General features: G+C 45.1%; 1 protein-coding gene across 5 annotated transcripts in view; it reads left to right on the forward strand.

The window, feature by feature from the left end:
* Positions 1-15513, forward strand: part of Hipk2 (homeodomain interacting protein kinase 2) — a 193343-nt gene that overhangs the window by 53872 nt on the left and 123958 nt on the right. For all 5 annotated transcript variants that reach the window (XM_085840688.1, XM_085840689.1, XM_085840691.1 and 2 more), the window contains exon 2: positions 3890-4973. In XM_085840688.1, the coding sequence (XP_085696814.1) occupies positions 3890-4973 (1084 nt within the window). The remainder of the gene's footprint in view (positions 1-3889; positions 4974-15513) is intronic.

Genomic DNA, 15513 nt, shown 5'->3' on the forward strand with positions numbered 1-15513 from the left:
CCTCTTCTCCTCCTCCTCCTGCTCCTCCTCCTCCGTCGTCGTCTTCTTCTTCTTCTTCTTCTTCTTCTTCTTCTTCTTCTTCTTCTTCTTCTTCTTCTTCTTCTTCTTCTTCTTCTTCTTCTTCTTCTTCTTCCTTTTTTGGTTTTTCGAGACAGGGTTTCTCTGTGCAGCCCTGGCTGTCCTGGAACTCACTCTGTAGACCAGGCTGGCCTCAAACTCAGAGATCCGCCTGCCTCTGCCTCCCAAATGCTGGGATTAGCGTGTGCCACCACTACCCTGGTTGAGTCAGGGTCTTAATGGGTGATCCAGAATAGTCTCCAGTTTTTAAATCCTCTCTCTTAGCCTTTCAATCACTGGAAGTTTAGTCATGTACACCATATCTGGTCTTCTCTCTTGCTTTTTAAAAAGTCTTTATTTGGGTTAAATTGGGCCTCTAAACTGCATGGTCTTTAATTGAGAGAAGCAATGACTTCATGGCAGAAGGCAAAAAGTACTGGGGAGTGAATGAAGCAAGTGCAGGAGGCATTCTATTCTAGAAAAAGGGGTGAGGCCAGTCTAGAGTTGAGATTTCTGGAGGATCAGTGGTTGAAGATGAAGCTAAATGGTTGAGTGGGAATCAGGATGTGTGTTGACACTTCAGCTTTATCTTCTGGGCACCGAGGAGTCACCAGAAGCTTTTGGACAGGAACAATGCTTAGAAGTTTATGTAGTAAGACAAATCTGCGGGCCAGATACAGGCACATTAGCACTCACTCCAGTGACCAGGTTCCTATATTTACTTTAGGGTTACTTTTGAAAAATAATGAGGATTTCAGCTATGGGAGTGGCAAAATGAACAGAAATTTAAAAGTTGGAAATGAGTCATGTTACCTTATATAGTTATTTAAATACTTCTAATTTAAAAAAGGACATTTTAAAGAAAGGCGAAATCAATCAAGACTGTCTTTTATTTGCTGTGGTAATGAAGACTCATCAAGGTAAGTCCACAGTTTGGGAACCAAGCAACTAGATAAATACTTTATTAACAGAATGGAGTTGTTAAAATGAAGCATTAGATGGCTATGTTTTGGGGAAAGACAAGGAGTTCAGCTTTGGAAGATCATTTTAATGTAGTAGGAGACAGAAATATTGTATTACTGGAATATTCAAGTGGGAACTTGGCTCATGATAAGCATGTGGGAGTTGCCTGCATAGAGATAACTGTTTAAACTGTCTGAATGAATGATGCCTTCCAGAGGAAACAGAATACTAGGAGTGCCAGCATTTTAAAGGAGGAAGAGGAGCTGCCTTAACCCCTGTGTAATCAGCCACCGGGAGGAGGAAGGCAGTTACAGATTCACATTAGAGCAGATAAGAACATCAAGAAGGAAGTGGTGGCCAGCAGTATCAGATGTTGCAGAGAGGTTAAGGAGAATAGGGGCTGAAAGAGCCATTGGATTAGGCAATTAGGAAGTTATTTACCTTAAGCACACAGGTCTATGATATTTGAATAAATTGAAGGAGAAGGATTAAGAATGAGCATTGAAGAAAAGAGTACATGAAGCATAATTTATAGGTAAGAAGGAAGGACTGAAGAGGGGGCTGTGACTGTTACTCTTCCTGTCTTGTAAGTTGGAAGTTTGTGCCTGCACACACACTTGAAGACAGAGGGAAAGGTTAGGTTAGTGATGCATTTGGACAACCTTGTACAATACCAGCTAAAAACTTTGGCCCCAAAAGTAGAAATCATCAATAGCTTAAAGTGGGGGTGGGAATGGCAGAAACAGGATTCTATAGAAAAAATGGGAGACTATGGATTATGGGACTAGCAGAATGTGACTGACCTCAGAACTCTGGGCAAGATAGGTGGGGATCCATTGAAGAGAGGGAGGATTGGGGGACAAATGATGGCATTAAGAGGGAGGTGTTAAGGAACCACTCTAGACAATGCTGGGGGTCAGAGAGCAGCTGCTAGATGTTTAAGTATCAGTAAAGTTTGGTGGTCTCTTCACCTTCTAAGTGCTATTGTAAGAAATGGCAGTGGAGCTGGGGAGGTGGCTGATTCAGTGTGATATAAGCTTGAGGACCTGAGCTCCATCCTTAGCATTCACTACAAAGCCAGGAGTCTGTAACTCAAACACTGGGGAAGTGGAAACAGGAAGATCTCAGGGGCTTGCTGGCCAGTCAGTTTTGCTGAATTGGTGAGCCACATGTTCAGCAGAGAGACCTTTTCTCTGAAACTATGGCAACTGAAAAAGAAACCTGTTATCAGCCTCTGGCCTCTATACACTTAGTACATGCACACTCACACATGTATACACATGAAAACACACACACACACACACACACACACACACGAAATGGTTATCCGAGGCAGCACAGAAGGTAATTGGTTATTTGTTTCTTCTTGTACCTTTAAGGGGTTTTCCTTTCTTGTCACTGTAGTGTTTTTTCCTTAATCTATATATCACATTTTAAAATTTCCAGTATCACCATAATTATAAGTTGTACAGCTACTCCAGAAAGGTCTTAAATAGTTTTAAGATTATGCAAGTTGCAAATATGAAGTCATAGTTCGTTCACTCTCAGCTTCCATTATGTGTGTGTGTGTTTACAGACTTTAGGCTGACATCTGGGCCTCCTTTAATCACCTTCCATCTTATTTGTTTTTGAGGTGAGGCCTCTCAGTGAATCTAGAGCTCACCAGTTAGGCTAGACTGGCTGACCAATGAACCCCAAGAACCCACCATCTCTGCCTCCTCAGTGTTGGGTACACAAACCATGTCCAATTCTCCCTACCCCATCTGCATATGTGGATGCTGGAAATCACGTCCAATCTCTTATGCTTGCTTGGTGAACAATTTACCTGACAAAGCCATCTCCCCAGCACCTAAAATCTCAGGATTCTTGAGAGAAATTTCTTACTGTCTAGATTAACAAAGCAAGTGAGCAAGGAGCCCACACACGGTGCTACTGGGTCCTGTCTGAAGGGGACAGCACATCATCCATCAACTCAGCCTTATAGAGCTCAGAATGATAAGGATACCAGATGGTATGTAGTCTGCCCCACTCAGAGCAGAGACGACCACGAGAGACCCCTGTGCTAGGGTTTGTGCAAGGACGTGTTTCTTAGGAGTAGTGAACCTAGTTATTGCCATCTGTTGACAAGGCTAAGCTGACTACATGGAGGTGCTAAGTATGTAACACTTACCTGGGATACTTGATATAATCTTCAGATTTAGCAAGATGCAACCTGAAAGGAATGGAGAATTGGTTTCTGTTACAAATTAATTACAAAAAATAAATGATGAACTAAGTCCTGATTCTTTATCCGATTCTTGACTATTTTTGACTCTGTTTTTAGTCTTCTATCCTAACGCTGGTAGATCTAATGGCAGAATATGGGAGCCATAGGTCTCACAAACAAGGAGACTTGAATGTGTTTCTGGGTGGAAACTGATTTGCTTTTTCAAGCTGCTGAATTTTTAAATCATCATGCATGTATATATGTTCATATGCACATGCAGACCAAGAAATGTAATGTTGTCCAGAGGACAACTCTAGGTGTTAGCCCTTACCTCCTGCCTTGTTTGAGAGATGCTGTTTATTGCTGTATATGTCAGGCTAGTTGTTAGCCCATGACCTGGAAATTTTCCTGTCTCTGTCACCTATCTGGCTGTGGGAGCTTTGGAATTACAGTTGCATGTGACTGTGCCCAGCTTACATGGATGGGTTCTAGGGATCTGAACCCCAGTGTGTGCACTTCCGCAGCCGTGCTTTACCCATTGAGCCATCTCCCCAGTCCTCAAGCTTCTTTCAGAGTGGAAGAACAACCTGAGCCTAAATGAGTCGATTAAGTTTATTATTGGAGGAGTGAAAGAATTAATTTTTTCTTTTTCTTTCCTTATAGGTATGGCCTCACATGTGCAAGTTTTCTCCCCTCACACCCTTCAATCAAGTGCCTTCTGTAGTGTGAAGAAACTAAAAGTAGAGCCAAGTTCCAACTGGGACATGACTGGGTACGGCTCCCACAGCAAAGTGTACAGCCAGAGCAAGAACATACCACCTTCTCAGCCAGCCTCCACAACCGTCAGCACCTCCTTGCCAATCCCCAACCCAAGCCTACCTTACGAGCAGACCATCATCTTCCCAGGAAGTACTGGACACATAGTTGTAACATCAGCAAGTAGCACTTCTGTCACCGGGCAAGTCCTCGGTGGACCACATAACCTAATGCGTCGAAGCACTGTGAGCCTCCTTGACACCTACCAAAAATGTGGACTCAAGCGCAAGAGTGAGGAGATTGAGAACACAAGCAGCGTGCAGATCATTGAAGAGCATCCACCCATGATTCAGAATAATGCCAGCGGGGCCACTGTAGCCACTGCCACCACATCCACTGCCACCTCCAAAAACAGTGGCTCCAACAGTGAAGGGGACTATCAGCTGGTGCAGCATGAAGTACTGTGCTCCATGACCAACACCTATGAGGTTTTAGAGTTCTTGGGGCGAGGGACATTTGGGCAAGTGGTCAAGTGCTGGAAACGGGGCACCAATGAAATTGTGGCCATTAAGATCCTCAAGAACCACCCCTCCTATGCCCGGCAAGGCCAGATTGAAGTGAGCATCTTGGCCCGGCTGAGCACGGAGAGCGCTGATGACTACAATTTTGTGCGGGCCTATGAGTGCTTCCAGCACAAGAACCACACGTGCTTAGTCTTTGAGATGTTGGAGCAGAACCTTTATGACTTTCTGAAACAGAACAAGTTTAGTCCCTTGCCCCTCAAGTATATTCGCCCAGTCCTCCAGCAGGTAGCCACAGCCCTGATGAAACTCAAAAGCCTGGGTCTTATCCATGCTGACCTCAAACCAGAAAACATCATGCTGGTGGATCCATCCAGACAACCGTACCGAGTAAAGGTCATTGACTTTGGTTCAGCTAGTCATGTGTCCAAAGCTGTCTGCTCTACGTACTTGCAATCCAGATACTACCGGTAAGACATTTTCCATGGAGATAGTCAGGATGCAGGAGGTCCAGTGGCATCCACAGGGAATGTGCAGAGGCCATGGTGGGGATAATGATAATGGTTGTTACCAGACAGAAACCGTAATATGAGGCTGGAGACATGGTCCAGTGGTAAAGAGCATTTGCTGCTCTTACAGAGGACTTCAGTTTGCTTCCCAACACCCACATGGCAGCTCACAGCTATGAGTAAATCTAATTCCAGGGGAATCCATCTCCCTCTTATGGCCTCTATACATGCAAGTGGTATACATACATACATTCAGGCAAACATGAAAATAAATCTTTCTAAAAACAAAGAGAGACTTTTTGTTTATGTATATGGTTGAAAAATTAGAATACATGCAGACTGAAGGGGTGGTGAGAAGCTATCTAAGAAGCAGCTGAGTAACATAATCTTGGTCTGGACATTGAGAGTTGGAAAGAGTTTTGGAGAAGTCAGGTCCTTCTAGATGGAGAGGATCCATTCAGCTAGAACAGGAAGGGGTGTGCCAGTAACAGGCACAGGGTAGCAAAATGCAAGGCTCCTTTAGGAGATCAGGATGACCTCCCTGGCTAGATCAGAAGATTTGTGAATAGTACCTGGAATAAGTCCTGGAAACTTTGAACAAGCAGGGGTTGATGGTGTGTGTGTGTGTGTGTGTAATAGGTTGATAGCAGTTTTCTTAAAAGACTATTATAGTCATGTGGAAGATGCTGCAGGAAAGGAAGATCTTTGTCCTGGGGCCAGTTGCTCCTTCCTGTGGTAAGTTTATAATAGGAAACATTAACTATTCCTATCCCCACCCCACCCCCCCTTAAATGTAAGGAAATGCCCAAGGCAGGATAATTTTGTGGAGAAAAGAGGCTTATTGTTGAAGGTCATGTTGTTCTCCTCAGCTTATGGTAGACGGTCTCATAATGGTGGGAGCATGCATAGGAATAAGAAATCACATGACTAGATAGGAAGACATATAATTGTTCAAGATTTGATTCAAGCTTTTAAGACGACTTTTATTGAAGAGAACTCACTCAGGGGTTTCTAACCTTAATTCCTCCCGAGGACAGCACTGATAATGAACTTCCACAAGGCCTTACCACCTCTCAACATCACTACACTGAGTGATTGAATTAATGACCTTATGGGATCAAAACACATCTACACTCTTGCACATTCAAATATCACACAAGCATTTATCTCATTTCTAATATGGGCCTTGCACAAAAATACTAGCTAGCTAGCTCCAAGGATATAAACAAGGTCCTGGCTATCCCAGAGTTTCCAGCATGCTGCAAGCTTTGGCATTAGCAAAGTCCAGAACTGAACTGATCCCTAAATTTACTAGGCTGTGTGATTTGTGCTGACTGCCTAACTTCCTATTCATAAGCTGGAAGCCGGAGTTTTTATACCAGTTCCAGGATACTGTTGCACCATTATGTGATACAATCTAGTGTTAGGTGCAATGGCCAGCTTGTGAGAGCCACAGTGTCAGGAGGCGGTGGAGATAGAAACCAAGGTTCAGGGTTGTAGAATGGCAAAATATATTTATTTTTATATTTAAAAGAGCTGTGTTGGAAGCAATAGTGACCAGTCCCACAGAGCCAGAAATTGGCAAGAAAAGAACCTCAAACTCTGGAGCATGAGAAAGTAGGCTGTGAGTCTAAGGCTTCTCCGCTCCTCTTCAGGGCACTCCTGAGTGCTGGGGCTGCTGGAGCTCCTCCCTAGCCCTGGCATCTAATGTGGGGAGTGGGGGCTTTCTCTGAGCACTTAGGTACACACACCGCCCTCTGTCCCTGGAGTTCTCACATACTTCTTCACACTCAGGAGGATAGGTCTTCCTCTGTTGGCTCTCTTTCCACCTTTCAGCCTGGAGGGGAGCCATCCAGGAAGGTGCAGCCTGCTCAGTGGGGAACTGTATCCCCTCCTTGAGGTAAAAAGGGAGGCTGACAACCCATATTCTCTGGAGAGTGCCTGACTCTTTTCTTGAAAGGCAACTCTATGGTTCATCATAGGAAAACAGCTTACCCTAGAGGCAGCTTTTGCTGGGGCCTGCTCTCTAGTTACTGCAAAATGGAGGCTTTCCTGTCACTTTATATTTAGACTTACAAATTCAGGATGCCGATGGCTATTTCTTGCCAGTTCTTGGCCTGAATTTAGGGCAAACTGTGCCAAGCCAAGGGCTGTGTGAGGTTTTATTATTTAGTTAACCTGTATTGCTCTTAGTGGACAGCTTCATTGAAGTTTGGCTAAAAATTGATCATGGAGGCTTGTAATAGGCTTAAAACTATACTTAATAAGCAGTGCATCCTTGTAGCAAAATCTGACGCAAGAAGTTACATTTGGACTCTGAAGCCTGTTTTGTATTCCTGCCCTCTGTGCCCCTGTCACTCTGCCCACTGTGTGCCCCTCCTGCCAAGGACTCTGCAGTGTACTTTGCTTTCAGGAACCCTAGCTCAGGAGGGCTATGAATGGCAGTGACATTTCCATGGGAACTGGGGCAGGTCTGAATCCTCGTCTTAGACTTGATGTCCTTTCTCACCAGCTTTATGGCCCAGCCATCCATTTGAGCACCTCATGGGGTGATAAGGCTGCTTACAGTTAGGAGCTCCCTGCTTGTCATTCTCGTTTGTCAACAGGCACAGTCACCTCTACTTCCTGCATCTGAGTACTCCCTTTCTTTAGGCCTTAAGTGACTAATACCTAAAATTCTAGGCAGAATGATCACCCACCCCCAATCCCTGCCTTCATGGTGTTGAGTTCTCAAGGCCAGCTAAGCAACTTTCGCTAGGGACAAGGGCACAGAGTCCTGGAATGATAACTTCATTTCTAAATTAGTCATAATACTCTGCCTGCCGCAGGCCTCATCTGAGCCCTGGAGTGGTCAGTCTCCTGCTACATAGGCCAGAGGAAGCTTATGAGCACAGCATTCAGCTTTGACCCTGCTCATCCTGGCTGTGTAGGACAGTCAGCCTAGATGAAACTGTTGAGGTGATTTCCTGCCTACTTTACCTTTTACTTGGGGAGAGTGGACAAGAGAAGCTCTTTGATTATTTATCATTAAGGTCCTTATCCAAAAAAAAAAAAAAAAAAAGCATACCTTCAGGGACTTTTTTCGAGAGAGCAAGGGTGCTTTCAAGATTCCTGGACAGAGAGGTCATTATGTGCTCTGGGTCTGTCTTTCCCCAGGAGTCCCCTGTCTTGAGCCTGGCACATTAGGAACACTCCACTTTCAAAGGGTTGAATACTTTGTCCTTTTATCATTTTAAACAGGACTAAATTCAGTGCTCCTCCCATGGCCCCCATCAGGTGTGGTTAAAAAAAAAAAAAAAGTGATATGAAGTGAACTTCCTGTTCTCAGCCTGAGGGATGTGGGGAGGAAGGTGGTGGCCTGGAAGCCACTATTTTTCCTAGAAACTAGATATGTGCTTGGATGAATTCTGGCACCAGGTCTGCCCCCTAGAGCCCCAGGAGTCCCCTTTCTTCTCAGTGGTCCACCAACTCATCTGGATCCTCAACAAGGCCACAGGAAAGAGCCCCAAGGGCCAGGGTAAAGTAAAGTTAGTGAGTTTATTAAGTATTTAGAGAAATATAGGAAAAGGATGGTGTGCACTCAGTACACAGGGTGGCTTCTCAACGTCGCAGTTGGCTACATACAAGATTTTATGGCTGAGCCAGTATACATTGCTCAAAGGTTGTAACTGACCAGGTTTAAAGGTAAGAAAAGCTTAAATTTAAGTAAAGTTTCAAAACAAATAAAAATACATGAGTTAGGTTTACTTATTTCTCTGACATTGAAGATTTCCCATTTATAGGTAAAATAGTGAAGATTTTTATGAGGTACATTGTTTAGATTTAGGAGTGAGAGAGCTGTACATCAAAATGATAAAATTCACAAAGTTTCAAACATTCTGGCTCCAAGTGGATCTCATTCATTAGTTTTTAACATCCTATTTAAGGTATCTTTAGAAAAAGCATGGTTATTTCTCTGGGCAATTTTGGTTTTGTTAGTTGTATTGAGCTTTTTTGGCCCTCACTCAGTATAAAAGGCAAATTAGACTTCAAGTGAGGAGCTTCTGCCTCTCCTCACCCTTTCCTCCCTCACCTTTCCTGCATCCCTAGCCTCCCTCAGAGCTGCTGCTAGCATTCTGTGAGGGAGGCCTGATGTGTGGCTTTAAGGAAGCAGGGTTGCTTTGTCAGGTCTTTATGGTGTAATGAAGGGGTATAGGAGTGTCTCCCAACTTAACCTACGTCCTGAAGGTCAGCTCTGAGGGTAGCTGTCAGCAGTGCGGCTTCTCAAGCTCGCTCATACCTAAGAACCTGGAGAGCTTATATGAACAGAATTATGCTAGATCCTGTCTCTGAGCTATTGTGCCCTCTGTGGGGCACAGTCTCCATCCTCTACCTCTACCCTACCCTACCCTAGAGATTCTTGAGAAACCCTGTTCCAGCTGAGAGCAGGCTTCCTCCAAGGTGCCACCTTTTAGGTGGCAAAAAAAAACACAGTGGAAGGTGGTCCTGTTTATTTGTATTACCTCACTAAAGAAGTCCCTGCCAGGCCATTATTTAATTCTACATTGATGCCAAAGTTTTGGGTTTTGGGGCAAACAGTTAACTGGTGCTAGGGTATTTCTGCTATCAGTATCACCAGCAAAATAAAAACAAGACCAAACATTAAACTCTGAAAAACCATGAAAAATTCACTGTTGGGCAAAAGATAGTCAAAGGTGATAGTGTGTACAGTTTTGTTTCTGCTCTGGACTGTTCAAAATATTTTGTATAGACTTTTTTGAGACCTTTAAGACCATTGATAAGATCTCCAAAAGTGGGCATAAAAACCAGAACATAAATAAGGGCTGGTGAGATGGCTCAGAGGGTTAAGGATACTTACTACTAATCCTGCTAACCTTTGAGTTTGGTCCCCAAGGGCCCTATGATGGAAGTCTTCTGACCTCTACACTACATGCCAGGGCACATAAGCATTTCCATATACCACACTCACAGAGAGGCGAGGGGGTGGGGATTGCTTTAAAAATACTCTCTGAGTTGATTGTTTCGGGTGCAGAGGCTGTCCTCCAGATGATTCAGTTGATTGTTTCGGGTGCAGAGGCTGTCCTCCAGATGATTCTGGAATGGTTGTTAGGTAGAGATGGGAATTAATTTTAGTTCCAGTCATTATGTCAGACAATGATTGAGTAGCTCTGAATATCTACCTATTAATGGTATAGGAAGAAAGGTACATTCTCAAATTTTAAGCTAATTGTCTCTTTCAGATTTAAAGAGAAATTCCTAGAAATATAATTCTGACATTTGGTATTCCAAGTGTATGATTATTCAACAGACACTTCCTATGAACCCACTGTGTACCAGATGGAAGTGGGTAGCAGACGTGAGTAAAGCCGCCGCAGAGCTCAGGGTCAGTGAAGGAATTTTGCACAATGGGCTGACCAGAGAGAGACCTGTGGTGAAGGGGTCTTGAGGTAGATCTTCAGGGAAGTCTGAGGTGGGGTAAAGGCCATGGAGGTTGTAATAAAAAGGAAGATGGGAGAAACAAAAGAGTTGTGCAAGTGGTTGAAGGGCTGGGTTGAAGCATAGTGGTATAGAGATGTGAGCTCTGACAGTAGGGAGTTTTGACTACAGCATGAGGAGCTGGGGTTTAGTCAGAGTAACATGTTGGAAGCGTCTGTGAATTCTTGAGGAGGTTAGTGATGATATATCAGTTGGAAAAAGGCAAATGGACAGAAAGTTGATGGGAGACACAAGGTCCAGAAATAACTGTATTAATTCAGGAATGAAAACAGAGGGTCTAGATTATATGGTGACCCCACCCCCATTGTCTGACTGTGGACCCGTTAGTGAGCTTGACTTTTCTGATAATTGACTTCAGAACTGACTTACCAGAGAACAGTATGGGGTTTGTTTTTCATTTTTGCTTGGTGACTTTGCTCTCTCTAAGGTTGAATTCTGAAACTCTTGTCTGCTAGGGCTTGGTTTCAAATCCCACCACCACTACAAAGTAATAGTCTCTGGAAGGTCACCTCAGCCTCAGCCCTGGTCCTGCCCTCACCACCTGTTTCCCTGACTCACTGTTAGCTGTGAGCCACCTGCAATGTTCCATCTGGATTCTGTTGTGACCAGGACTTGTGCTCACCAGGTTGTGGGCCATAGTTGGAGATTCTAGTTGTGTGGAGGAAGGAGTCTTTACCCTTTGGGTGATTCTGGCATCATTGACCCACACTGGGAACCTTTCCTAGTTTCCCATGAACTGTGAACAGGGCATATTTCCACACTGCCAGATTGTAGACTGAAGGTGTAAGTCACTTCAATAAAGGTGTTGCCACATACAGAAGTTTCAAAAATAGTATAACTTATGCAGATCATAATATTTAAAAGGTGACTGGCTCACTTGAAAAAACAGAACCTGTACACAGTTATGCATGGCAAGCATTAGCTCTTAAACCTGCCATTTGGAACTAAAACAGCAGGAGGAGAGGTATGTGCAGGCTCACGTTGGAGCATAGCATGTGACACTATCCAGCTTACTGACAGTCTGATTTGCCAACTCATACACATGTGGAAACAAGCAGAGCCACTGCTCTGCTTCTATAAAACAGTGATCAATAAGTTAACTGGGCTGGTTACCTGTTTTCAAATCTCCATTGTCCCTGCGACCTTCAGTTATATAGTCTACATTTTGAAATTAGTCTTTTCTTTCAGTAATTATTAATTCATGCTCATAACTACCTGGTAATTTCCAGGGTAGTCTGCATGTATTTGAGTAGCTCTATGCTGCAACCTTGCCAAAAACAAGAGAGTAAGGTCTTGTGCATGCTCATAAGTACTGACTTACACGGAGCACAGTCAAGCCCATATACAATATGCAGTTATGGGTATGCTTGTGAGAAAGGGTGGCAGGCATTAACCCTTTCTGCAGGGATGCTGATGTGCATTACCAGAGAAGGAGGTGAGCACACATGTAAGGAAGGACACAAGCATATGTTCAAGACAGAAGTGACCATCCACCTCAGAAAACAGAAGCCTTCCAAGTGTCTGTGGGGTCTGAGGGCCCAGATACAGACATTGTGTCAGTGTCCTGGAAACTCGGCTCAGCTTTCTGCCTTGTAGGGCTGCCAGCTGCATGTCTTTAAGCCTAAAGATGGGAGGGATAGAACCACTCATGGACTCAAGTTATAGATTAGTTGTTTTCAAAATGAGCTCTAAGGACCCTACCACTCCTCAGTCTCTCATGATGCTTGTTAGAAACTGGAGACATCTGCCATGCCAAGCCAGGTTAATGGGCAGGTGTTCTGGGAGGGGAGCAGAAACAGACATTGGTCAAGTTTCACAGCCAATCCTTTCCTCCTCTTCCTCCTTCTCCTCCTCTTCCTCCTTCTCCTCCTCTTCCTCTTCCTCCTCCTCTCCCTCTTCCTCCTCCTCTCCCTCCTCTTCTTCCTCTTCCTCTTCCTCTTCTTCCTCCTCTCCCTTCACTCCCTCTTCTCCCTGCACCACCCCCTTCCTTTTTTTCTGGTGATCAAACGTGGGGCCTTGGGCATGGTGGCTAGGATTCTACTAATTAGCACCCCCGTCCCCCCAACTTCTTATTTTGTGATGGTGTCTCAGTTTGGCCTATCTACCAGACTAGCTTAGCCTCAAACTTATAATCCTCTGGCTTTAGCCTCCTGAGTAGTAGAAATGCAGGCCTGTGCCTGGCTGCTTTTCTTCTTCACACATTTTAACCCGGTATTGACATTCAGAAGGCTGTTGACAAGTTATAGCTGTCAGATGTAAAGCTTGTAGATAAAGATCCACCAGTGAGACTGGAGTCTGTATGTGCATCACAGTCACTTCTAAAGTTTCCTTCTACCTTCTTTGTTGTCATGGTCACACTTTGTGTATGTGCTGCATGTGGTTTGGGCTTTAATCTATCTCACACAGTATGTAGAGTGTCCCCTGCCAAGATTAGAGAAGGGGTCACAGGTGCCAGCCTGGCCTTGAGCTGTTGATCTTTCTTGTAAGTGATTTGTAGCTCCTCTGAGGGTCCGTTTGTTAAATGTCTTATGATTAAACCTCTAAAACTCAGGGGTGGGTGTGGGCCTGAGCACCAGAGGCTTTCCACGGAGATCTCTGCCCAGGCCTAGTGGGAGGGTTCCAGCGAAGGGAAGCGAGTGCGGGCAGGGAGGTGGAGTCTCTGCCCTGCCTTCCAGATCACTAGTAACTGCACTGAGTTGGGTTGGGCTGGGCTGAGAGGCTGACTATCCAGTGAGGAGTGCAGCAGAGCCTCAGGCTTCAGGAGAGCCGATCTCCTCCCAAGTGTTACAGCTCTTGGAACAAAGGACTCAGACAACAGAGTAGTTCTCGAACACCTTTAATTCTCTGGATGGATTTATATACAGTTTTGGGGGTGATTCAGGGTTCTATAAAAGGTACCTCTCATTGGCTTGGACTGAGAGTTTGGGGGAAACCTTATTTGCAGGTGGGAAGGCTTGGTGCTCTTCCTACATGACTGATAGCCACACACCTCTCCTGCAAAGGAGGGGGGGGCGCTGTGGGGGTGGTAACTTCAACAGGAACCAGGGTCCAGGAGACATGATCGAACACATTCCGTCCCATGTAGGTGGAAATCACCACTCATCAGGTCCCTGGGGTTCCAGACCTTTGCTCAACTAGAGACCAGGCTGTCTGTGCCCAGCCCACTGCCCCACAGGTGGGGATGTGGGCTATAAGATAGTTGCTGAGTGTGATGGGAGAGGTCATGGTGGATGTGGGCTATAAGATAGTTGTTGAGTGTGACGGGAGAGGTCATGGTGGATGTGGGCTATAAGATAGTTGTTGAGTGTGATGGGAGAGGTCATGGTGGATGTGGGCTATAAGATAGTTGTTGAGTGTGATGGGAGAGGTCATGGTGGATGTGGGCTATAAGATAGTTGTTGAGTGTGACGGGAGAGGTCATGGTGGATGTGGGCTATAAGATAGTTGTTGAGTGTGATGGGAGAGGTCATGGTGGATGTGGGCTATAAGATAGTTGTTGAGTGTGACGGGAGAGGTCATGGTGGATGTGGGCTATAAGATAGTTGTTGAGTGTGATGGGAGAGGTCATGGTGGATGTGGGCTATAAGATAGTTGTTGAGTGTGACGGGAGAGGTCACGAGGGTTGGCAGACTGAGGCGGTGGATGATTCAGAGGAGGATGTTTGGAATGAGGTAGGAATAAGAAAGCAGATGCCCAGCAGAGGAGATAGTACTGTATGTGACTTTAGTATAATTTCAGTAGATAAGAGATCTACTGTTGATAGCTCCAGGTCACTCTCCATGGCCCCAGCTGTGATGGGGGCCATAATTCCCATTCAGGCATTGTACAAGCAATTTTTTTTTTATTTCCAAGTATGTGCCCGGCACTGTGTTTTGTGCTGACCTTTCAAGACATGAGTAGGAGCACCCTCAGCTACGCAAGGACGGTCTCTAACCTGAAGTGGAATGTGCTCCCTTGTCCCGCTCCTCTCTCTGAATGAACTGAGGAGTGGCTTGTGCTGCCCTCCAGTCACTTTTCCCATTCTCTCAGGTGTTTGGGGCCACAATGTCAAGTCTACCCCATGGCAGCAAGTCTCTGCTGCCCTCAGTCCCTTCTAGCTCACCACTCTGCCAGGTAGGTGCATGGTAACTCTCCTCTGTCCCCATCAGCTGCTGCCTCACGTGGAGTTGTCAAGGAGGGTAACTGAGAAAAAACAAGCCAAGCATAGCTTGTGCCTCATGGGGGAATCAGTGTTTTGGGGGTACCCTTGGTACTAGATAAAAGCTGAGAGAGTGACATTAAGGAACCATTTTCTTTGTTTGGGTTCCCATTAGCAGATCCCTAAACAAACAGAGGTTTGTGTTCAGGTGGTCTCTTTGTTAGGTGGTCCAAGAATCAGGACTAAGGGCTAACAGGATGATGCTGACCAGCATAAGTGTCATTAGGAACTAGAAGCTGGAAGCATATAGGACTCCATCCCCTGTGAGAAGCTGCACAGAGCCTTCTCGAGCAGAGCATAGAAAAAGCAGGGGTCCCTAAGATTAGGGCTGCTTTTGTCCCTTTAACTTGACTGCACTCTTTGGAGATGAGTGTGTGTGAAGACTGAATGGGCTTTAGCGTTCCTGGGGGTTGCTACAAGGCAGTAGTTAAGCACAGTGAATACTGAAGCCAAAGTGTACAAAGTTGAGATAGTGTAATCCACACCCCATGTGAGCTGCAGCCCTGTGTCTGTGCTATTGGCTACTGTTTTCCCCACCGATCACATGGTTGGTATTCATAAGTGGAAAGGGATTTATGGAAAAATGCTTTTGTAGGCAGATTTAAGAATTGTAAACTAAAGCCTGGCGTGGTGGCACACGCCTTTGATCCCAGCACTTGGGAGGCAGAGGCAGGCGAATTTCTGAGTTCGAGGTCAGCCTGGTCTATAGAGTGAGTTCCAGGACAGCCAGGGCTATACAGAGAAACCCTGTCTCAAACAATCAAACAAACAAACAAACGAACAAACACTGTAGACTAAGAATTCAAA

The sequence above is a fragment of the Mus caroli genome, unplaced genomic scaffold, assembly GCF_978045245.1.
Source record: "Mus caroli unplaced genomic scaffold, Mus_caroli_1 scaffold_7, whole genome shotgun sequence".
NCBI classification, from domain to species: Eukaryota; Metazoa; Chordata; class Mammalia; order Rodentia; family Muridae; genus Mus; species Mus caroli.